At 36.0% G+C, this 24684-nt stretch overlaps 1 protein-coding gene across 3 annotated transcripts in view; it reads right to left on the reverse strand.

Annotated features, from left to right (window-relative positions):
• LOC752260 (testis-expressed protein 2) overlaps nucleotides 1-21592 on the reverse strand; it is a 42395-nt gene extending 20803 nt beyond the window's left edge. For 2 of the 3 annotated variants that reach the window (XM_030991778.1, XM_030991772.1), the window contains exons 1-4: nucleotides 21453-21592; nucleotides 18583-20073; nucleotides 9969-10016; nucleotides 5853-6734 (exon numbers count right to left, since the gene is read on the reverse strand). In XM_030991778.1, coding sequence (XP_030847638.1) covers nucleotides 5853-6734; nucleotides 9969-10016; nucleotides 18583-20049 — 2397 coding nt within the window. In that variant the 5' untranslated portion in view covers nucleotides 20050-20073; nucleotides 21453-21592. The remainder of the gene's footprint in view (nucleotides 1-5852; nucleotides 6735-9968; nucleotides 10017-18582; nucleotides 20074-21452) is intronic. The other variant, XM_030991767.1, reaches the window with a different exon arrangement.
• Nucleotides 21593-24684: the final 3092 nt, after the last annotated feature.

Consider the following 24684-nt stretch of genomic DNA (forward strand, 5'->3'; position numbering starts at 1 on the left):
CTTCAACGTTTTGGGGCCTTTTTTCAGTGGTGTAAATGGTGGCAGTTTTTAAAAAATTGATGTTTTTTAGAAATGGTTTTTGGGCTGTGTAAATGGGCCTTATGAGGTAAATACAAAGAAAATGGGTAAGTTTTCCTGAAGTAAAATTATCCCTGAGCATTAAAAGAATTTTATGATTGTAGAAAGGGATTCAATGATATCAGCATGAATTCTTTTCCTTCATTAATTTTTGAGATTTGAGGTTTGAGATTTCATTTTCAGATTAGTGGGGTTCCTGTGGATTCTTTCATCATGGTTAGAAACTATTGTTCCACTATTTATTTTCTTTATTTCTTCCTCTTATTTTTTTATTTACTTTTTTGCTACAAAATGTGGAATGGCGACCATTGCGTATAAATTCCTTTCAAGAAAACTATGTACATTTATACACTTTTCAAAAATACTTCACCTTCTTCCAACTTCTCAAAAATTAAATCTTTTAAAATGAAATTTATACCTTAAAGGAAACCGAACCCCAAGTTATAACTTTACTTATTCAGAGAGATTTATTATGTTATTACCCATACATCTACAAGATTCCCCACCAAAGTGTATGACAGAGGTGTAAAGCAAAAATAAAGTACAGTTTCTCAGCACGACATGGGCATCGCCATTTTCTTGATAATGTGACGTACTATGCGAAGTCGTTTATCAAGTAAATGTATTCAAATTTATGGATGCTTCTTTCCCAGACGTGTGTGGTGATGAAGCATTTCATTCACCTGCTATTATCCTTTGTACTATAATTGCTAGAACGCAAATTGTATAAATTAGTTAGTGCTCTTCTGGGTTGAAGGTTTCTCATAAATGAAATAGATTTGTCAACTGCTATATTGTAGTATTTAAAGAATTTGTTACAATTGTGCCCCTGTTATTTATTTTTCACCTAATATAATTTCTATCATCTCAGTTGTTATTGTTTTTCATTGAAAAGTAAAGGTTTCGTTATTGATTTAAAAATTCATTCCAACTAAAGCTTGGTGCATGATACATGTACAACTTCAACAGATACGTCACATTTTTAAGAAAATGGCTGCGCCCATGTCATGCTGACAGGCATCACATCATGCCAGGAATATCTTCATTTATATATATCTTGTACATTTTCGTAAGGAATATTGTACATTAAAGGGCAGGAATACATCTCATTTTTCAGAATACCTACACTTATTATTTGGGTTTAGGTTTCCTTTAATACAGAAATTTATAGAAGATCTTTATAAGAGGAAGTACTTCAATCAAATTGTTTACAAAAATCTTAAAATACAAATTTATTGCTTTAAAAGAAACCAGTTTCATACATTGAAAACAGGATTCATTGTCTCCTACAGAGAAAGTGAAAGTATCAAAAGTATTGTATATTTTGAAAAACAACTTTGATCTACATGTGATTTATGGTAAAAATAACTCTGATGCAATGACCAGGATGTGAAAGAGAATTCTACATTATTTATTCTTTATCTTGTTTCAATAGCAAAAACAGATGTGGGTTTATACTATTTCGAAACAAGAAAAAAAGGGGAAAAGAAAAAAAGGGGAAAAAGAAAAAAAGGGGAAAAAGAAAAAAGGGGGAAAAAGAAAAAAAAGGGAAAAAGAAAAAAAGGGGAAAAAGAAAAAAATGGGAAAAAGGAAAAAGGGGGGGGGGGATGAAAAGGGGGGGGGGATTGAAAAAAAAGGGGGAAAAGGGAAAATTTGTTACTAGTATCCCCACTAGCAATGCTATGCATTCATGTTTGTAGAATCTAACATAATCAGAGATAGAAAATATGTGATGAAATAAATCAATGAAGCATGTAGGGAAGGCTACAATGTAGGTCTGTACTTATGTGTACACCTGTATTATGTTTTTAAAAATGCAGGTCAGGTCAACCTATAATAAGTTGCATTTTACACACAGTATTAAAACTGTAAGGTTAACCTTTCCATCTTTATTGTGGCTTTATCTGCATATCAGCCAAGCAGTCAGTACCCATTGATCCATTCTTACACAAGAATAAATTGCAAACTGCTGAAGTGTGTATAGAACTACATGTATATTCATGTATGTACATGTATATTCATGTACATTCACGGAGCTACTTTAAAGCTTTATATTTAATCAAAGCATTCAAAATGTATGGATAGAACAGGAAACAGGTCTTCGTGGAAATGTTGGGGAAATGAATAAATGATCCCCTGTCCAAATGATCAAACCCTCAGTCCCTTTTCATTTTTTGCTAGTTCTTCAATTAAGTTGAACAAACAAGCATGTGAAAGGGAATATATTAGGTTGTTTCTGTGGGTTGTTTGTGGTTTTGGTTTGTCTTTTTGTCTTTTATATATACTAGAACATAATTTAGCATTTTACAAAAATGGTTTTGTCAGGTAAGCCTCCCATTTTTAGTATTTATTTATTTATTTGTATTTATTTTTATTTTTATTTATTTGTTATTTATTTATTTATTATTATTATTTTTTTTATTTTTTATTTATTTACTTCTTTTTTTTTGGGGGGGGGGGGGGGTGGGGGCAACTACATGTGTAAACTGCCAGATACAACCTGACAATGCTCCCAAGCCACCATTTTGTTTCACTAGCTGCCATAACACCAAAAACATGGGACATGTCATTTGCTTCATCTTCATAGTTTCTCTTTCTGTATTGAAATCAGTGTGAAAGATTATTTCAATACCCCTGATATCATGAAAGTTACCACTGCGTCCACAGTTACAGCAGGGCATGTGAGTTAAATGGATTCCGCATCTAAGAGGGCCCTTTGAAGCAGTCCGTTGCACCGAGAGTCTTTTTTACCCCTATCATAATCCCCTTAATCCCCCACCCGGACCGCACAGCTCGTAAATCTCACTTCCGAAACTGAGTGACATAGGGCTCGCGAAATGCATTGTTGGAAATACACATCGGCTGCTATCGACAAAAATGGCGGCGTACAGTAGGGAAGAGTATTTGGTAGGCGACGATTTAGACTTTCTGACTGATTTTGAGGAAGATTTGATTCTTGAGCCTGGTGTATGGGAAGTTGGAGACCAATACAAGTTATGCACGTGTGAAATTCCATCAACGGAAAATCTTATTCGTTGCAGCGAACCAAAATGTACGGTTAAATGGTTTCATCGTGAATGCGTAGGCCGCTCCATGTAAATAGGCAGCATTTGAATACATGAATAGTCAATACACTCACAACATACAGTACAAATGCACATAATCATCCCAATGCGGTTGATCGGCAAGTTTGACAGTAGACTCACAATTTTAATTTTTAAATTATTCTTTCTAACATCAGAAAGTTGAACAAATTGTATTTTAATGCTCTTTCGGTGTCATCAATCGTCACTATAGTACTGCCTTTGAATGAAATCGGTTGAGTTTTGTACAGTGGTGTTTGAAATGTTGAGAATCAATGGCACAACTTTGAATACACGGCCAGGGTAGTAATGCAGCTATGTGTGTTTCCACCAACAACATCCAGCATGTACAGCCCAGCGAGCACGGCGGCTTTCGCGTCGCCGGCCCGTACTCGGGGTGAAAAGTGGTGATGAATTGACAACTTCTAACCCTCATTAAACCAAATGCGCAAATATATAAAACAGTTTCATTTAGTTATTTTAAGAGATAAACTTATGGACTACCTTCCTAGCTATGTAAAAATTCGGGAAATTCTTTCGAGACGGAATCTCCATTTAAAGTCTCACCTCCCTGGTTACAGTGTACTGTAATGGGTGACATGATCTAATGAGTGACTCCTAATGGGTTTATTTACAAGGTAATTTGTATATACACACCTAAATGGTTTCTGCAAACTGAACTATTGCATAATACTGTTGCCAATTTGCTTTCCATTAGAAGAAAATAAAGAGGACAAAGTTTTAAGAAATTTTGAAAATTGGGTGGATAGTGATTCTTTACAATTTTGATATATTTGGATGCCCCTGTGGATGTATTATAATAACTATAAAAATTAACCCCTAAATCACTGGTGCTTTCAAGAAAAATTGAATATAAAAATTTACCGGTGCTCCCGGTAAATTTTGATAAATTTCAAATAGCGCCTACGGCTGTACAATGTTAGCTGCGACCATAAAAATCTCAGAATATGTAGTTGTGATGTATAATTTCCAAACGGAAAAAGCTAGTCAGTCGATTTTAGTCAAGAAACATTGTTTTATAGCTTGATTAATATCTTGACCTTGAGAGGGAGCTATACAGCATAAAGAGTTTATTATTTACAATTTCACAACTTTAGACTCGATTTTAACCTCGACAAAGATCACTGAATATTGTAGGATCGCATATGCTTCCAATACGTTGATTTAAACCAAATTCATGACCCCATACCAAAACGTTGTATTACCTTTAAGGGTAAAAAGACAAATAAACACATTTTGGCTCAGTCTCTTGAAGAAATCGGGGAAATCAGCATTGCAGGCTTACACATTGATATGGAGACCGAGGAGATAATATAATGTGAGTTTAGGAGCAGTAGTGGTTCTACAGGGGGGGGGGGGGTAGGAGGGCTCAGCTATCCCCCACTCCCCCTCCCAACAAAAAATATTGAAGAAACCCCTCCTCCAATTTCTTGAGAATAAATGAATTTATACAAGGGACATGCAGAGAATGAATGCAAGAATTCCCAAGAAATCAAAAGCTCCCCCCAAAACCCCTACCCCTAAACATTTCTTCTTCTAGAACTGCTCCTGTTTATAAGTTAACCATTCAGCAGTCTCCTGTTAATATCTTACCCATTAAAGATGGATCTCAATAATCAATTTGCTTTCCAACTGTGGAATCACTAGTGCAATGATTTCAATTAATTAAATCCTCACTGAATATGCTCTCACACCATTCAGTAGTCTTCCGTTTAATATCTTATCCGTAAAGTTGGATCTCAATAATCAATTTGCTCTCTAACCGTGGAATGATTTCAATTAATTAAATCCTCTCTGAACCTGCGCTCACGCAAATATTTACCCCTGGTACCTCAGTGGAAGTGAAACACGGCATGCCAGGGGCTATTTAGTATAAAGTGTATGGATATCATTATCATAATTAGTTTATTTAACAAAAGATGACCTTTCGAATTAGACAAGGAATAAGAAAAACGCCATTAGTGGAACAGAACAAGTGTGGTTGATGCACGTGCAAATGTACCAGTAATCTATAAATGTACATATCACTGAAATTTAATTTAATCAGTGCAAAATTTGTTTTATGAATTAGTAGTCAAAATTTTCTAATCCCTTTACAATTAAGTGGATGATTACATACAAAGTGAGGATTCTTACTTCAATGAATCATTGGGAAAGTTGAAAATTGCATTAAATTCAGTTGAAAGAATAAAGATTCCAATGACTGGAATAATTCAAATAAAGAAATTGACAAACTATCTTTTACCTAAATTATTATCTTTGATCTTTGGTAGATTGTGCTTTCAGTTGTGCCGCTTCAAAGCTTTGGAATAAAATATCACTAGACATTTATAAGAAAAGCCTCATCTGTTGCTGCCTTCAAAGTTTTGTTGACGACACACACCTTGTGTTCAGGAGCTTTTGAATAGTTTTTATATTATTTCGTTATTGTGTGTCTGTAAAGTAGTACTGTTGAGAGTTTTGTTTTTCATCACAGCGCAGTAGAATTTATACAGTAATTGGGTTACATACAGTGTAGATAGATGGATAGATTAGATATTAAAATTTATTTCATTCATCATAAAAAACATTAAGATAAAAAAACATACAATATCACATACATATAAAGACAAAATAACATACATTACAAAGATAAATTGATCGAATTATTAATATTATTATTATAATTACCTTTAACTTGGAAAGCTTCTTTTGTAGTTTAGTCTGGATGAGGTCCGCCCACTGTTGTTCTCTCAAGAAGTCCCAGAAGAACCTTCCTATAAAAGCATTGACCCAAGCTACCGGAGCATCGTTGCTGATTGCACCGGGTATGCTACTCATCTCCCGCTCTGATCCGCTCTTCCCTGGTCGACGACCAGGGCTGGCGTAGGTCACACCTCCAGCCTTGGCCTTCACGTCCTGGACGAGGAGCTCCTTGACATCCTTCTCCTTGGGCATCACCTTGGCAAGGAACTTGTAGAAGTCCACCATGGACTTGCGGGACGTCATGTCGTCAGGGTCCACCCTGTACATCGGGTTCCCGTCTTCCCCGATGATGTCGTTCCCGATGAGAAACACCTTCTTGTGAAGTGTTTGGATTGGACGGACCTTGGTAGCGAGGGACGCTGCTTCAAATTTCCAAAACCATTCTTCTTTCTCACGACCTGTCCTCGCAAACAACACCAAGACTTTGTCGTCGCATTCGTCTTTCTTGATGACATCAAAGCCCAAGCCCTGAGCTGCTTCATCGTCCGGAGGCGAGACATCCTTCTTCTCAACCGAAATCCCTTTCTTTGGTAACTCTATGAATAGCGGGTATTTCTTACTCCATAAGCGCTTCTTCACGAGACCCTCGGGTTGAAGGTACACGTGGCTTCCCCGTATGTCGTAGATACGTTGGTGAATGAACTCTGGACGGGGTGTAGGCTCGTCAAACATGGACCTACGGGCTATATTCTGCTTTGGTTTGGACAGTCTCAGGCTGTGGCCTTCGAGGCGCACATAGATGGAATGTGTTTGATTGACGTGATAGGTCTCCGGATCATAGGGTGTGGTTAACTCATTCATCCAGCCCTGCGGATAAGAAGATCGTAAGATCAATCATTAACAATTACAGTATCAAATATCTTCATCATTACCATATATGTTACTAATTAATCTAAGAAATAATTCACAACCTATCCCCAACATGAACTGACATGAACCACACCACATCTGTTGATGAAAACAGGGGAGTGTTTCACAAAGACTAAGATCGACTTTAAGTTGGACTTGAATATAGCAGGCCATTCATGCCACTGGTTGCTCTCACCATTGGTCTTTCAGTTATGATCTTTAGATAATATTTTTTTCCTTCAATGATGAACTATCAAAAGAGCTGAATTCTGTAGATGTGTGACCATGATTTGTACATTCATTGCGAGACCACCGCCAGTAAATGGTGAGAGCAAACAGTGGCATGAACGGCCTGCCATAGTTTAGTCCAACCTAAAGTCAATCTTAGTCTTTGTGAAACACTCTCCTGATGCTCAAATACTAACCTGGTATTATAACAAAAGAAGAGTGTTGTGAATGACATATTTCATAGACAGAATCATATTACCCATTCATATACATATTTAATTGGATCATGAAAATTATTTTAAAAAGGCTACCTTTACCATCCTTGTACATGTTATACAAATCTGGCTGGTTCATTCAGAGGTACAAGTGACGTTAAAAAGAGAGCAACAAATTAAAAAACACCCCAAAATTTTCAATTTAATATAGCCCTTTTTATATTGGATAATAATTTGCTACTAATGAAATGTAATGATTTATTCTTTCATCCAATCTTTGAATTGTAAATATATAGAAAAATATATATCAACAGCAGAAAATAAAATTAAAGGAAAATTATCAACTAAACCCACAATTACTGACACTAAGAATAACAATTTGAAATGTGTTACAAACTTACAACAAACCTTACACTTTTCTCATCGAAATGCGTAATCTGAATGTCAAAGGGTGATAGACGATGATCATGTACATGTTTGCTGTTAAGCTTAAAAAGTGCATTACCTCTAACACATGTACAAAGCAGGCTGGTACAAAGTCTACTTATTGTTGTTGTAAAATCAACTCAAGAGACAACTGATATAAAAATGTTATCTCCATAAAGTGGTTTCAAAGTGATCACAAATTGCAGATGTGATAAATATCAGGTATTTTTTACACTTGACATCTTTTATCAAAAATCCAGATGACAGATACAAAACAGCTACAGTATGTACATCAATATAGTTTGCAAAAAGAACTACATGTAGAGTTCAACATTTAGGAATAATGAACAAACACTATTGGACTATCGGGTCAAACTTTGAGATACAATGTAGCTCATAATTTATACTTAAAGGTACTACCCAGGACCAAGATCCAATTGAAACCAGTTGAAATTTTCAACTGGTTTCAATTGGTTTCAACTGGTTTCAATTGGTTTCAATTGGAATAGAAAATTTCCAGTTGAAACCAATTGGCGAACTGGAAAATATTCTTATGGGTACTCATTTCCAGTTCAAACCAATAAGAAGTGCAACTGGAACCAATAAGGTAATTTTTCCAGTTACTCAATTGGTTCTAGTTAGAAGTCATTTCCAGTTACCCAACTGGTTCCAGTTAGAAGTTCAACTAGAAACAGTAAGATGATTTTCCTGTTACCCAACTGGTTCCAGTTAGCATTCATTTCCAGTTAGAAGTTATTTCCAGTTACCCACCTGGTTCCAGTTAGAATTCATTTCCAATTACCCAATTGGTTCCAGTTAGCATTCATTTCCAGTTAGAAGTAATTTCCAGTTACCCAACTGGTTCCAGTTAGAATTCATTTCCAGTTACCCAATTGGTTCCGATTGGAAATATTTCCAGTTACCCAACTGGATCCAATTGAAACCAGTTAATTTGCATATTATCTTCTTGTGTGCAGATCAATGTTTTATGTAATTTATTTTGATTTACAATGTATTTATTAATTAATTTTCATTTGCAAGTAATGCATTTATTTTAGATAAATATAAAGATTAGTAAGCAATGATAAGCATGTTCATTAGTAACATATTTTTGTAATTACACAGACTAAAAGTTGATTAGTAAAACACTAACCATGTACAAAATACATCAAATACAAACATATATAATTGTAATGCCTTCCTTGTCGAATTGGTTTCAACTGGTTTCAATTGGAACCAGTTGTTCCAGTTTCCCTGTTGAAACCAGTTGGCAACTGGTTTCAATTGGTTTTGTTCCAATTGGTTTCAACTGGATTTTGGCCCTGGGTATGTCCCATTTGCAGGCCAAAAAAATGAAAAAGTTAAATTGCAACTGCATTTGAAAGATAATACTAATTTAGAACTTCCCTAAAAAAGGTGGGGCTTGAAAATGTCTTCAAGTGGGAAAATAACAACTATTAGTTGTCAAATCGACTTTAGGGCTATAGAGCCCAAAAGTAATAGTCTTCATTTTCAGACAATTGTACTGAATGGTCATACGTTTTATGCTGCTCAAAGATTCAATCAGTTTAATCTTGGCCATCACAAGAAGTGGGTTATTGATGTAGACAAATGCTCATGTACCCTTTACAACTCTTTTCATGAATGTTATTATTAAAGAAGAAAAAAGCCAGTCAGTCACTCAATAGTGTCTGACAGTAAAGTCTAGCAAGTAAACAGGTTTCCTTGCATAATTTGAATATGAGGACACTGCTGACGTTTAAATTTCACAGATAGGACATACATGACATATTCATAATTCCTGCAAAGTTCTACCGAATTTGAGATTGGCTGCAAAAGGGACATGGTACCTTTAAAGAAAGGAAAAAGAGTTAATTACAAACCTACATGGACTACTTTTTGGTTAGGGGTCAAACAGCAATTCTTACGTCAATAGTTAATTCTGTCTACAATGACTAAATTAAAAGTTTTTTTTGAAAGAAGAAAATAATAATTTCAGGATTAATATCTGATAATATAAAAGAAAGAAAAGTCTATTGTCACATCACACTATACAGTATACACATGAAATGTTTTCACGGTTTCATGATGTAAATGTATCTTGTATCATTTACGAATAATCAATCTACAATGCGCATATTAATTTATATTTATCACGTACTGTTTATGTACAGAGTCATGGTATTATTATTACTCACATATTTGAAACTACGGTTAAACAGATTTTCTATTGTTAACAATTAGTCCACAACACACAAGGGGGATAAAATATACTGGTATATAAAAACAAAATGGACACTTCAGGTATTAAACTGCGGTTCACCTCTTCAATGGTCGGATGCTCAACATAACGATAACAATCCTGGGCATTCTTGGTGGAGGTGGAGGAAAAGGAATGAAATAATCAATTTGAATAAACGTAAAGCGAAATATCAGGATATATGTCGGAAAAAGACGAAAAATGATATGGTCCTCGCTCGCCGTGATCAAACAGTGGATTTCTAATCAGACTGAAGAGAATGTGGGCATCGTTTCATGAAACTGTCATACAAGTTTACCGACATTCCAGCGACACAATTGCTACTTTTTAATACAAGCGTTCCAATGAGAGATGTCGGTGAACTTGTACTTATAACGGTTTTGTGAAATGCTGCCCTGATTTTGTTATGTGGTGCAAGGTTTTCTGCTCTCTTTCTACATTCCGTTTAATATTGCCTACAACAGGATCAACTGACTTTCTCTAAACTTGAAAGCTCATCAGCCTCTACAAAATCGATTTTATTTTACTTGTACAAAGGTTATGCTACATGACATTGGAATAATTGAATGCCATCTTTCAGCAACAGCTTTTGACAGAGTGTTCTCTGTCCTCATAAAAATTATTTTTAAAGTTAAAATTTCTAAGAGAACCATCAATGTCCCCTTGTAGATATGATCTTGAATAGAAGTTCAGTAAGAAAAGTTTCATCCAAATACGAAGTAGTCAATCAAAGAAAATTCACGACAACTGATAATTATGGACAAATTATATATGGATGGGAAGATTTTCTTGACGCTTTAGGGAGGATCGCTGAAGGCAAAAAATCTGGATCTCAAAATTAACATTTTTGAGAGATGATTACTGCGGGCCCCAAACATGTTTTGAAGAGGAAAATTGTTATGTTTGATCAGAAAGGCTTCCCCTTCACAATGATATGAATTTTGCATCAATTCAAAACACTTTTGATTCTTCGGGTGACTACTTTAAATTTAGTATCAAAGCTTTGAAAAAATTCAGTTGTCAATAACAACATAGAAATCCTGACGGAGTCCCTTATCCTCTTGTGTAAAAGGTTGTTCAATCTTCTTCTACATCTACTTCTCTTTCCTTTCTTCTTTCTTCTCTCTTCTCTCTCTCTCTCTCTCTTTCTCTCTCTCTCTCTCTCTCTCTCTTCTCTCTCTCTCTCTCTCTCTTCTCTCTTTCTCTCTCTCTTCTCTCTCTCTTCTCTCTCTTCTCTCTCTTCTCTCTCTCCTCCTCTCTTCTCTCTTGCTCTCTCTCTCTTTCTCCTCCTCTCTTCTCTCTTGCTCTCTCTCTCTCTCTCCTCCTCTCTTCTCTCATGCTCTCTCTCTCTCTTCTCTCTCTCTCTCTCTCTCTCTCTCTCTCTCTCTCTCTCCTCGCTCCTGCATTATCATCAAATTTTGTGCAGACCTCCAGACTTGTAGGGGGAATAGATAAGTCTCTCTGGGGAAATTGCTTGATTGAATCCCAAGCTCCAGTGAAGTGTGCAAAAACTCCTCAGTAGACTGGAACCCCTTGCATTCACACCTCTAACTTAAAGAGAAAGTTGAGTTCTGGGAAGAGGTGAAAAATAATTTGTGAGCGTTATCATTCTTATTATGCAAGTGTGGAAGAACATCAGATAAGACATGTTCCCTGAAAAGCATGGCTCTTCAAATGCCTCCATATTCTAAATATGTCATGTAACATCGTACAAATCCAGGGTAGGATTTTTACGCCACGTGTTCATGTAGTCCCATATACACATGTACATCTTTTTGTCTACAGTGTTTGTAACTTTACCAAGACTTGGCCAAATTTCTTATCATTTTGATGATTCCAGAACCTTGCAATACACACAAATTCTTATATGCTAGATGATCAACCTTTTCTGGTCGATTCCACACCGTTTCTTTCACAATGCAATCGCATGACCAGAACTCAACTTCATCTTTAAAGATATATTTGAGTTCTGGGGTGCGTTTCACGAAGCCTTTTTTCAATGACAAATTACAAAAATCAGTGACAAATCTGCTGATAACCAATCAGAAGCGAGGATTTCAGTAGCTTATAACAAAAACTGTCATTTGTCACCGATGACAAGTTTTGTGAAACGCCCCCTAGGTCATGTGATTGCATCCTGAAAGAAACGGTTTGGAATCGATCAGAGAAGGTTCATCATCTAGCTGTAGTATTGGTGTGTACTGCCAGGTTCTGGAATCATCAAAATGATGGGAAATTTGGCCCAGTCTTGGTAAAGTAACAAGCACTTTACACAGAAACATGTACATGGGACTACATAAACGTGACATAAAAATCAGTCCCGATATTTATACTGTTACATGCCATATATTTAAAATATGAAGGCATTTGAAGAGCCATGCTTTTCAGGGAACATTTTTTATCTGATGTTCTTCCACACTTGCATAATAACAATGATAACACTCACAAATTATTTTTCACCTCTTCCCCGAACTCAACCTTCTCTTTGAAGAACCAGTAAAGATCGATCTTAACCCCTTTAACACTGCTATGGCATATTGTTTGTATCGTGACATGGAGATAACTGTTTGGAGTTACAAGTAAGGAACATATGTACTGAAGGGATTAAGCATCGTTTTAAACTTTGATTTACATGAGCTGGCATGGATGGAAGGCTGAGCGAGGTTTCAATATTGACGCTTGCTTCATTTAGCACCAAATTGCTTCGCACAAGTTGTGATTATGGGTGGAGGCTTAGAAAGGCCCTGTATACGTAAAGAAGGGATGCACTGGAGCTTGTTGTCTTGGGGAGATATTCCTAAGGTGATTAAAGCGATCCATCCCACTAAACTCAAGTATTCTTAAGATCTCGCTCACGAGACAGAAATGAGAGCTCTAAAGTGCATTAAAGGGGGAGTCCACATCTACATTGTTTTTTTTATAATAGAAGTAGACAAAAGAGAGGAACAGGTCAGTGAAAGTTTGAATAAAATATGATTACAAATAAGAAAGTAATTAATTTTTTGAAGGTCTGTGACAAATCTTGCAAGGTTCCCTCCAATTTGCTTGGTACTAATAATTCAGAAATTTCTATTTCCCTAAAGAAAATTTGAATCATACATGCACATTGAAAAGAATTATTGCAAATATGTTTCTATGCAGCTCCTACAGTATGAATCGATTCTTATGTACTTCATCAATGAGTAAGATAATGAATTTTGTTTAATTTTATGTACATCTAGCACATGAGAGTGGACCTCTCAAGATCCATGTACATACATGTACACCCTGTACATGTATGTACATGTATCTCAATTAACATTACCAATTTGTGATTCATTGATTACCGATACAACTTCAGAAATTTAAAACCATACATAGAAAATGGGAGAGTTATCCACCACATCCTACACCACAATCCACTGACCAAACTACCAATTTGAGATTCGCATAGACTTAGTGATCTCATATTTCAAACATTCATAACTTCCTTACTATTGGTCCGATTCATTTAAAACTTTTGCCATTCTGTTATATTTCTGCTTTCATACAAATCAAGTTTTTACAAGGGTTAGATTGCCCTTTAACTGTACATGTTTATGTACTTGAAAGAGGAGGCGCGATAGCTCAGTCGGTAGAGCAGTGGTCTCGTGATCTGGTGACCCGGGTTCGAAACCAAGTCGATGCGTTAGTGCCCTTTGGTAAGGCATTAATTCTCATTACCAGGTCCCTCAGAGAGGACCTAAAGCTGTTGGCCGTCTGGTTGCTTCATTACAAGCATTTATGCTTTCTTAGCAGTCAGGTAAAATAACCACCACCACATTCAATATGTCAAAGTTAAAAAAATGTATGGTAATTATACAAGACAAATGCCAAGTGGCAATGGAGGTCATAGTTCAGGGAGGAAAAAATCCAAAAGTACACATGTGCTTACTGACAGCAATTACTGTGCATTAATTTGCACTCCATGACATGAAAAAAAAATGAATTTGATCGGCAACAATTTGCTTTGTACACACACAAGTACATGAACTTTGACCTTTCAAAAGCAATTCCATGCTGAGTTATGCCTTTATTTTTCTGTATGATCACATAATTCATTTTGGCATTCCACTTTTCACAAAACTCCCAAGGTTTGATACAGCACGTAATGACCTACAGGCTAGACATGTGTACATGAGATGATAATGTGTTCAAACTAATAGAGTGAGCGTCTTTTAGGGTGCGTTCAATCGAATTTTCGAAGCTAGAATCACAAACATGAATCACAAATCAAAACGCCGTTACAAAAAACAAGGTCACTGCGGTTAGCGTTCAAGCGATTTTTCATCAACGCTGATTCTAGCTCATTTCGAGCCCAGCCACTGCGGATCACACTCGCAGTTTGACCCAGGAAGTATAGGTCAACTTCGGCGCGCGCTTTTTGGAATTGTTTACGGCCGACTGTCGACTGCTGTTTTGAGCATAGATCGCAATAATAAAACAAAGAATGAGAAGGTGATGGAAGGAAGAAACAAAAAATAACATAAGGAAAGACAGAAAGAGAAAGTGATAGAATGATTGAAACAAAGAATAACATAAGAGACTGTGAGTGAATTAGGTAAAAAACAAAGAATAACATAAGAGAAGGTGATAGAAGGAAGAAACAAAGAATAACATAAGGAAAGACAGAAAGAGAAAGTGATAGAATGATTAAAACAAAGAATAACATAAGAAATTGTGATAGAAGGAAAAGAATAAAGATTAACATAAGAATAGAAGGAAGAAACAAAGAATAACATAAGGAAAGACAGAAAGAGAAAGTGATAGAATGATTAAAACAAAGAATAACATAAGAAACTGTGATAGAAGGAAAAGAATAAAGATTAACATAAGAATAGAAGGAAGAAACAAAGAATAACATAAGGAAAGACAGAAAGAGAAAGTGATAGAATGATTAAAATAAAGAATAACATAAGAAACTGTGATAGAAGGAAAAGAATAAAGATTAACATAAGAATAGAAGGAAGAAACAAAGAATAACATAAGGAAAGACAGTAAGAGAAAGTGATAGAATCATAAAAATAAAGAATAACATAAGAGAAGGTGATAGAAGGAAAAAAACAAAGAATAACATAAGAATAGAAGGAAGAAACAAAGAATAACATAAGGTAAGACAGAAAGAGAAAGTGATAGAATGCTTAAAACAAAGAATTACATTGAAAAAGCTGATAGAAGGAAAAAAACAAAGATTAACATAAGAATAGAAGGAAGAAACAAAGAATAACATAAGAAACTGTGATAGAAGGAAAAGAACAAAGATTAACATAAGAATAGAAGGAAGAAACAAAGAATAACATAAGGAAAGACAGAAAGAGAAAGTAATAGAATCATAAAAATAAAGAATAACATAAGAGAAGGTGATAGAAGGAAAAAAACAAAGAATAACATAAGAATAGAAGGAAGAAACAAAGAACAACATAAGGAAAGACAGAAAGAGAAAGTGATAGAATGCTTAAAACAAAGAATTACATTAAAAAAGCTGATAGAAGGGAAAAAAAACAAAGATTAACATAAGAATAGAAGGAAGAAACAAAGAATAACAAAAGAGAAAGTGATAGAATTATAAAAACAAAGAATAACATAAGAGAAGGTGATAGAAGGAAGAAACAAAGAATAACATAAGGAAAGACAGAAAGAGAAAGTGATAGAATGATTGAAACAAAGAATAACATAAGAGACTGTGAGTGAAGGTAAAGAACAAAGAATAACATAAGGGAATGTGATAGAAGGAAGAAACAAAGGATAACATAAGGAAAGACAGAAAGAGAAAGTGATAGAATGATTAAAACAAAGAATAACATAAGAAACTGTGATAAAAGGAAAAGAACAAAGATTAACATAAGAATAGAAGGAAGAAACAAAGAATAACATAAGGAAAGACAGAAAGAGAAAGTGATAGAATTATAAAAATAAAGAATAACATAAGAGAAGGTGATAGAAGGAAAAAACAAAGAATAACATAAGAATAGAAGGAAGAAACAAAGAATAACATAAGGAAAGACAGAAAGAGAAAAAGAGGAAAACAAGGTATAACATAACGGAACATGCCATGATAAAGAGCATGGTATAGTAAACGCAAATTGCAAGAAAAGCAGGCGCGCGGTTTTTGCCCAAACCGGAACAGGCTCCGTCATACAATCATGATTGAGAACTCCGTCCGTTCAATCGAATTTTAGCGACCGTGATTCTGCAGAATCATGATACAAAACGCATCTTTTTCAGCGTTTCATGTTTGTGTTTTCAAACACGTTTATTTTTAAGACCGACGAAAAAATCGCTTGAACGCATTGCGTTTTAAACTAAACGTCTTTAGAAACAGCGACTGGGGAATTCTGATATTGATCTGACTGGGTAACTGGCTAGGGGAATGTTTGTTTTAACTTGGTTTCGCTTTTATTTTGAAGAAACCATGCGTTCCTTGTAAAAAAATGGGTTAAAATGATGAGAATGAAAAGGCAAATGCCAAGGATGTTTGCCAGGGAGATCGCTGTTAAAATATTAGCTTTGCATCTAACAGGCTTACTTACTTGTATAATACAGTATGTACAGGGTACATAAATGTATTATACATGTAGGTGTGTCTGGAACAAACATGGCAGGAACATTTCAATGATGTTTTTAAGTAAAATTTGTACCACTTATTTTAAATATATTTAGTGAAAAAAAAAACCATTTTGCAAACCTTAAGTTGAAGCCATACATACATTAAAGCCATAAATGTACATACATTGTTGCTGTGGAAAAAAAAGAAAGATTAGTGAGTATGCCTATGCCTATGATTGCAAAGAATACAAACAAGTTCATGAAATTGTTGAAGTTTTAAGTCTAACTGTCCGGGCCATATCATATGTGCTACAGTGTAATATACATGAACATGTATCTTTGTATGTGCATGTACCACTGTGTACATGTATGTTTTAAAAATAGTCACTTCTAATTCTATACATTGGAAATTTTGTATAATTTACTACAGAGTTTAATAATTTCAACACTATGAAAGAAATCTTTATTTACTCTTGAGATTCAGGATATGGTAAAGGAACTTATATAACACAAGGTTTGCCAATGTATTAGGGATTTTGTAATTTGTATTCATTAAGAGCAAGCATCTTGTTTAAGACTACATAAAGCCAATGATAAGCTCCTGTAAAGTTTGTGAATGACTTCCAGTTCATTTCATATCAAAGACAAGTGCAAACAATTTGTCAACAATCAACACTTTAAAGATAAGGATATAGGGCACATGCAGTGGTGTACAAAGTCCTGCCCAGAAGTCTAAATGGTAATGTCAATGTCAGCTAACAATGTACATCATGAAAGGCCCTATGTATGTTAATTTAACCCCTTAATAATTATTTGTATTCAATGAAAAGGAAAGGGGGGTGCTGGGAACATGCATATGCATACCCTAAATAACACTGAGTGGGGGGGGGGGGCATTAAATACTTAAACACTTGTACAATGGTCCATCTTAATAAATGTACATGTACAGTAGCACAAATATTTTAATAACAATGAATGCCAGTACAGCTACATGAACACATTTTTGTCACTTTGATATTATGAGGTGAATTGCTGGCTAGATAAATTTCTTTTGAAATTTAGCTTCAGCAGTAGTCTAATTAATACAAGCACATGACTGAAGCATAATTTAATATTAAAGGAACCTTGTCAAATCTAGTGTCTCCTGTCTAGGTATATTGATTCTAGATGCAGACCACAATTTCATTGTAACATATTAATTAGCTGGTGCTGAATCCTGACTGGAGAACAATATGGCCAAGTCATTATCTATAAACAGATGAAACTCAATATCATCCTTCAGACTTTGACTGATTGCTCGAGACGATATCTGACACCAGCTACATGTACATGTACATTACATGTACACCACCTTGAATACTGTGAAAGTTCATATTGTGAGAAGGAATTGTAATCTAATCCATATATGGCTTAGGATAATCCATATGGCTTAGGATACAGATGAATCAAACAAGAAGGAGTCTGAAAACATATTCTCAGATGTTCTGTGGCATAATCATGATGACATTACACACACACACACACACACTACATGTACATGAGCATGATCAATGGTGATCTACTCTTTTTGTAAAGCAAGCATGCCCCCTTCTTACAGATTTACATTATTTTAATACTTTCATTTATCAGCAAGGTCCTGTATAAAGTCCAGACTAAAAGCGACATGCAAACTGCTTTAAGGCTTGTTAAGTATATAAACTGGTGCAATAATCAACAAATTGTTTTAGGTGTCAATATAATCTCATAAAAATTGGCACAGCACATAATCTATAAACTGGTGCAATGATCAACAAAATGTTTTAGGTGTCAATATAATCTCATAAAATTGGAACAGTAGAATCTATGGCAATGTGTTATTCAGATTTTCACTGGCACAACAGTATACAAGAATGTGTTTTCAACTTTGTACATGCAGATCTTTGGTAAAAAATTGAGCAACGTATGTTGACACGAGCATGTCTTACTTGTTAATACCACAAATTTTCAAAGCCATACTTCCATTCTAGCATAATAATGATTAGCCTGAAAAAAAAGAATGCAAACCGTAAATTGAAATAAAAAATAAAAACTCATAAAATATTAAAAGAGGAGATCAAAGACAGAGCATGCTTACCTTCAAGGTGACTTTCTCTTGTTCTTTGGACCTGATCTTGGATGCGGTCAGGCGAGGCCCTGGGATGACAAGAGGAGGGCCCCCACCAGAACCCTCCGTCTCCTTGAAAGACTTGTCCGTCGGTGGCAGGTTCATCCAGATCAAGAACAGCACAAGGTAGAAGGAACACAGGAGACCGGTTAGGAAGCCAGTGATGTAGGTCGGCAGAGGGAACATGAAGTACAGAAAGGTTAGGAATGTGAGGGTATAGAGGGTGTAGAAGGGCAAGGATGGGAAGAGACCTTGAGGAGTTGCTTTGACAGTTTTGTTCTCTTCTTCCGGTGACAGGAGCTGATTGGATGATGGAGGAGGGCTAGATGTGCCTGCATGAGGCTTCTTTTCTATGGTCACCCAATCGGTGTCATCCGGAGGCATGTCTGGAGTTCGGAAGCCATCTGAGTTGACATTGGTGCTTGGCTTGTCGTTGTCTTCTTCTGTGATGTCTGGGGAGGCTAGAAGACCAGAGAGAGATATCCCTTTGGCTTGAGACTTTGGACCTGATCGAGAGTTGGGAATGCTGTCTGGTCGTCTTGTGGGTTCATCCTTGAGCTCTGCTGGGGTAGGGACATTGAAGTAGCAAGGATTGATATCCATCGAGTCCTCGTGCTCCACCTTAGAACTGCTCTGATTGATATCTGCATCCAAGCTCTTAGTACGTGGCTGCTGTTGAAGGACCTTCTTCTTGCCATTCCCACTTTGTCTCCTCTTTCTCACATGACCACCCTTTTCAAGGACATTATCATCATCGTCAAAGCTACTTTCTAGTTGGTCTTCCATGACTTTGTCAAGGAAGCTCAGAGGATCTGCAAGGGCCTCTTGTGAATCTGATGGCAACTGGTAGGATTCATTTTCTTTCTCCTCAAGGACTTCTGTTGCTACTCTCAAAATGCCTGACCCTCCCTTCTGGAGCTTTGGTTTATTTTTTATGCCATCACTTTCCCTGTTCTCAGTGTTGCCACTACTTCTTGGAGGCGATGATCTTGTTCTTTTAACCTCCTCTTGCACCTTTTTAACCTGCTCTGTAACAGGTTTTGACACGGCTATCGGCTTAGAACTTGGGAGACGATTGACAGCATCAAAGATGTCCTCAAACGATGAGTCTTTGTCTTCCTTCTGCAAAGGTCGGAACTCTCCAGATGTGGCACCGTTGTTAGAATGAGTCAAAGGTTTCATCTCTTTGGTTTTGAGGTCATGGTTAGTATTTGTCAAGGGCTTCATCTCTTTAATCTTTGTCGGGTCGGACAAGGGATCGTCCCGTTCAGGTTTCGTGAAGCGAGCAAAACTCTTGTCTTCTTCATCGCTGTCCACTGCCTTCAAGTCATTGAAGCTAAAGGACAACCCAGACGATGCTTGTTTCTTGATGCTCTTCTTTGCAGCCAGGTTGGGTGCAGGTGGCCTGGGAGGCTTTGGTTTCTTTTCAGTACTCATCTTCTTTTCATCAGTTTGTCATACCTGTAAAGTACATAAAGGTTTTTCACATTATCAGTGTTGATTGTGGTAAAGTAAATTTGTGAGTTCAATCATTTGATAATATTAAGAGTAAAATACAACTTTTAATTTCATACTAAGGGCTATTACCCCCCCCCCTCAATATATAAAGAAATAAAACAAATCAAATAGCAAACAACAACAAATAACAACAATAAAAGCAACAACAAAAAAAGGGAGCAACTTTAAAATATACCACCACAGGAGTTGACCAAATGGTTAACTATAGGCTTCACCAATGAAAATAAATCTAAAGATTTAATTTTCTTAGCTAACCCCGATTAGCAGCAGCATTAATATACTTTGTGTATGATAGAAACAAATAAGGACACCCCTATTGATTCTAATAACTCTCAAACACCAGTACACCACTGTACAAAACAAGCCAAAATTTAATCAAAATTGGCATCAAATAGCAGTAAAATACAATCAATTCAACACACCGATATTGGAAAAAAAACAATGAAAATTTAAATAAGAAATCTATCATCAATCCTGGCAAAGTGCAACTTCAAACTCATTGTGTGCATTTCTTGGTCATACTGCCAGCTGCTGGAGGGTGAGTGCTCGAATCTCTAAGGCAACTCGACCAAAATAAAATGCCACCTAAAAATCAGCCCCTATCGCAAACACAAAAAAGTCCTGATTATTTTTTGTGCACAACAGGTGCAGGTGTGTGATAAAAAACAAAGTTCTCTGATGAGTATTCACAATGCTGCACATGCAAATAGATCTACATGCAGTGTATGCAAAAGTGCCTGTTTTAATGATGCCAACTACATGTAGATACCCACTGAAATTGGAAAGGAGCACGCAGCACAGGGAGTTTGCTAAATTCCGCAAACTCTGTGCGTGTGCCTTCCAACAGCCTTAAAGTTACAGGCTTCACTAAACTAATCACTATTAATTATTATCGTTACTTAAGTCAGCATAAAATTGGGAAAGATTTACTTTTGAAACGCACAGCCACCTAAAAATGTAAAATTGATAGAATCTGGCCATGCAACATTCTCTCTTTTCTCCTTCCATTCCTCTTAACCAATGACTAGTCCGTGCTTGATTTGGTATGACAATTAACATTATCTTGCTCACATAAAAGAACAACACCCCTGATATGATGTGTGACGTTCGCCTCTACAACATTGTAGTTTGTACCTCTCGATCGCTCTGCTCCGTATGGCGTACGCGCGTAGCTAGCCGAGCAGCGGTAGCTGTGCCTGCACTTGGGCCGAACGCCTGCCTGCAGGAGCGGCGAGGCGAGGCCGAGTAAACAGACAACACGTACGGTAGAGAATTATCCAGATAACTCCAAAATAGTCCATCAAAATAAAGGTACAACTTACCTAACAAAAACTTAAATTCCAGTCGCATATCTATCAGAAGCCTTATTCATTATAGTCTCAGAGAAGCTAGGGTAATTTGCAACGTTTTACAGCAGTTTTCGGCATCGACGAAAGGTGATCACATCAAAACACAGATATTAGCAGAGTGATAATTTTGTTATTAATCATAGCATTTCCGCATTGCCAATTTAAGAGCAACACTGAAAAATAGAGTGGAAGAAAATTTACAATAACTACCAAATGCTTCCCTTCTTTGTTCTTTCCCTGTCCATTTCACTCCTTCTGTGTTATGTCTATTTGGTTTATGACTTTGTGCGTTCCTTTATTATTGATATACTATTTTTGTAACTATAACTTATAGGGGGCTGCAATCTACAAGCCCAGCTTTTCAGCATGCAGCCCCCTCCATGACCAACCTGTTTTATATGCCTGTTGTACACTGTGGACCAATTACAAATATATTGTTAAGTTCATTGTTTTACTATGTACAATGCAATCCCATGTACTTTATTTATTTTGTTGGAAATGGAAATAAACGAAATGAAATGAAATGAACTGACAGTTGCATCTTCAAAGAGAAGATGTAAAATTGCAAAAAGGAAGGCATGCATATTGGGGAGGAAAATGATAAATACTGCCCCCCACCGAAAAAAAAATAATGAAGAAAAGTTCTGGCTGAGGCCTTTACATGCATAAACCATATACATATAGGCGATAAATATACCTCTCCCCTCTCTCGGCGGTGTCAGCTAAAATTTCATGTTAGACGGGTAAAAAAAATCACGGTACCTCTGACATTTTTACCTCTAACATTTTTAACTTGGACATTTTTACGCCTAAAATGTTTACCTCTGACATTTTTACAGAGTCGAACCCTCTCGCCCTTGTTCCTGTCGACAACTCATACGAATTACTCTTAGCTCTTTTTGGGGGGCCTTTAGTTGTCAGCAAATTTACACAAATGCTGCATATGGTTCTTTCTTTCATAGGTGTATACAGGAGAAGGGGCAGGAGGGGCCTTATTCCCCTCCCAGCCCCCTCAACAAGCGATTCTAGGCTGGTGGGACTTTTTAGAATTAGTATTCAATCCAGTCATAAGTGATAACTACATGTATTTAAAAAAAAAAAGGGGGGGGGTATCAATACCTCAGATTATATAGTAAGCGATATTTTCATTTAATTTTTATTCACTCTATTAAGTTTGTCTTTATCAAAGGATTATTCTGCAATTTCTGGTATGTTTATGTCCTCCGAAATAAGAATCACTGTTATCTTTTAATTTTGTGTAATATTTTCCTCATTTTTTTTCCAGTTGTTTCCATGGGGTCACCTGTGCCAGAGTTCGAAGTTGTACTTTGTCAATGTTTGACTTATATTTTCTATTATATATAAATCATTTTGAATCTGTGGCACAAAATAAATTGCTCATGAAGTATTGCCGTCACCGAATCGCTAAAAAATGGATTTACATTTGCACTCGGCAACACAGATTCTGATTTGTTTTATCAATCTGCGAACTTCACCGCTCGATTGCTTGCTATCAGATGAAGAAATGCAATATTAGTATGACGTCATTGTTATTCGCATTTTGACCTCAGTCATGAAACGTAGATGCCAAAGGGGAAAGTCCGTGTTTGATCCGCGCACACCCCCCCCCCCCCCCCCCTGCCCCCCCCCCCCTCCCTCCCCCTTCCCCTCGGACCTGCCCACCCATGAACATTTTCTGACTTTTCTGAAATAATAAAAATTATAACGTAAAATATGAAACAAAATTACGACCAGTTTTAACATTTATAGCGACACCCCATTAGGATACAGAGCTGTTGCACAAAAGATGTTGCACAAAAGATTTTATATGTTGTCAAAGCAGCTTTATATTGCTCTCCTCATCTTTTGATCACAGGCCGGTTTTTAATACAGGGTATGTGACTACAGACTACAAAACAGAGGGGAGGTTCGCTGGTTCGTATAATAATCCATGAAACCACCGTATTTAAGAGTTCTGTGGTGTATAGTCACCAATACTGAGATCAGCGAACGATTTAAACTCCACTGAGGCTACCACTTGCAGGCAGGTTGCAGATGACCCCGAAGTTTGCAAGTGAAATATTATAGTCTACATTTCACAATACTTGTTCATTCTGACACCAAGTCAAATTGTTGATCAAAAAATGTTTTAACAGAAAATGGACCCTGCTGCAGTGTTTCAAGTTTTTATTTTATCAGTGTAAACTTTCATGAAAGATAACTTATTCCTATCGAACATAAAAACATTTAGATCCAATTTTATGTAGGGCCTATACTTAATTATAACATTGATCTTTTTCTTCTTTTTTATTTTTTATTAAAGCACTGTTAAAACAATAATAAATATAATGAAAATATTATATATATATATATATATATATATATATATATATATAAATTACAGTTCGTCTATTATGTAAAAGTGAAATCTTAAATCTATCCGATGAAAATACAACTTGACATAAAATATAAAGGAACAACAAGTATTTACCCTTTCATTATTTCACAAAAGCAAATTAAAATCTCATTTTCCGCACCCCTCCAAATTACGGGTTAAGCAGGGGTCAATGGCCTCGTTTAATGACCTCAATATTTAAAGTGACTATCGTGTCATTTCTTTGGTAACAAATTAATTTTATTTGCTGTATTTGTGCTTGTTTCACGTTGTATATCATCTTATGCCAAGGCCTTCTTGCTCACCTATTATTATCGTTACATCCTTCACCATTACAACCACTTCAATCAAATGTTGTTTTATTTATGGGAACCTATAATCTACCAGCTGAGCTTTTAAACAGGTTCCTCATATTTCACCCTGTATAACCTTCTATTCAATACAATTAATTTCGACGTCTTTTCCACGAATTAATTATATAATGTGACACTTTTAGTATGTTTCATATTATGTTCTAATTTGTCAATTATGTGAATTCTTTTTTTTTGTGAAATGTGAAACAAATAAACTTGAAACTTGGACCCGACCGGTTCATCTATAAAGCCCGCGCTTAATTAATGCAAAGTCATTGTGAATATGCATACTCCACATATTAGATGATATCATCAAGTCAATAGCAAGTTTTTAGGTCGACAACTTTCGATTTTCAAAGCTTTGCTTTAGCGTTTCGATTTAGATTTTTCAGAGCGCTGATACTCCTTTGACAGACTCTAAAATGGCATATAATTGATATTATTGTAATCTATGGCT

This window comes from Strongylocentrotus purpuratus, unplaced genomic scaffold (assembly GCF_000002235.5).
Source record: "Strongylocentrotus purpuratus isolate Spur 01 unplaced genomic scaffold, Spur_5.0 spur5_contig_845, whole genome shotgun sequence".
In the NCBI taxonomy this organism is placed as follows: Eukaryota; Metazoa; Echinodermata; class Echinoidea; order Camarodonta; family Strongylocentrotidae; genus Strongylocentrotus; species Strongylocentrotus purpuratus.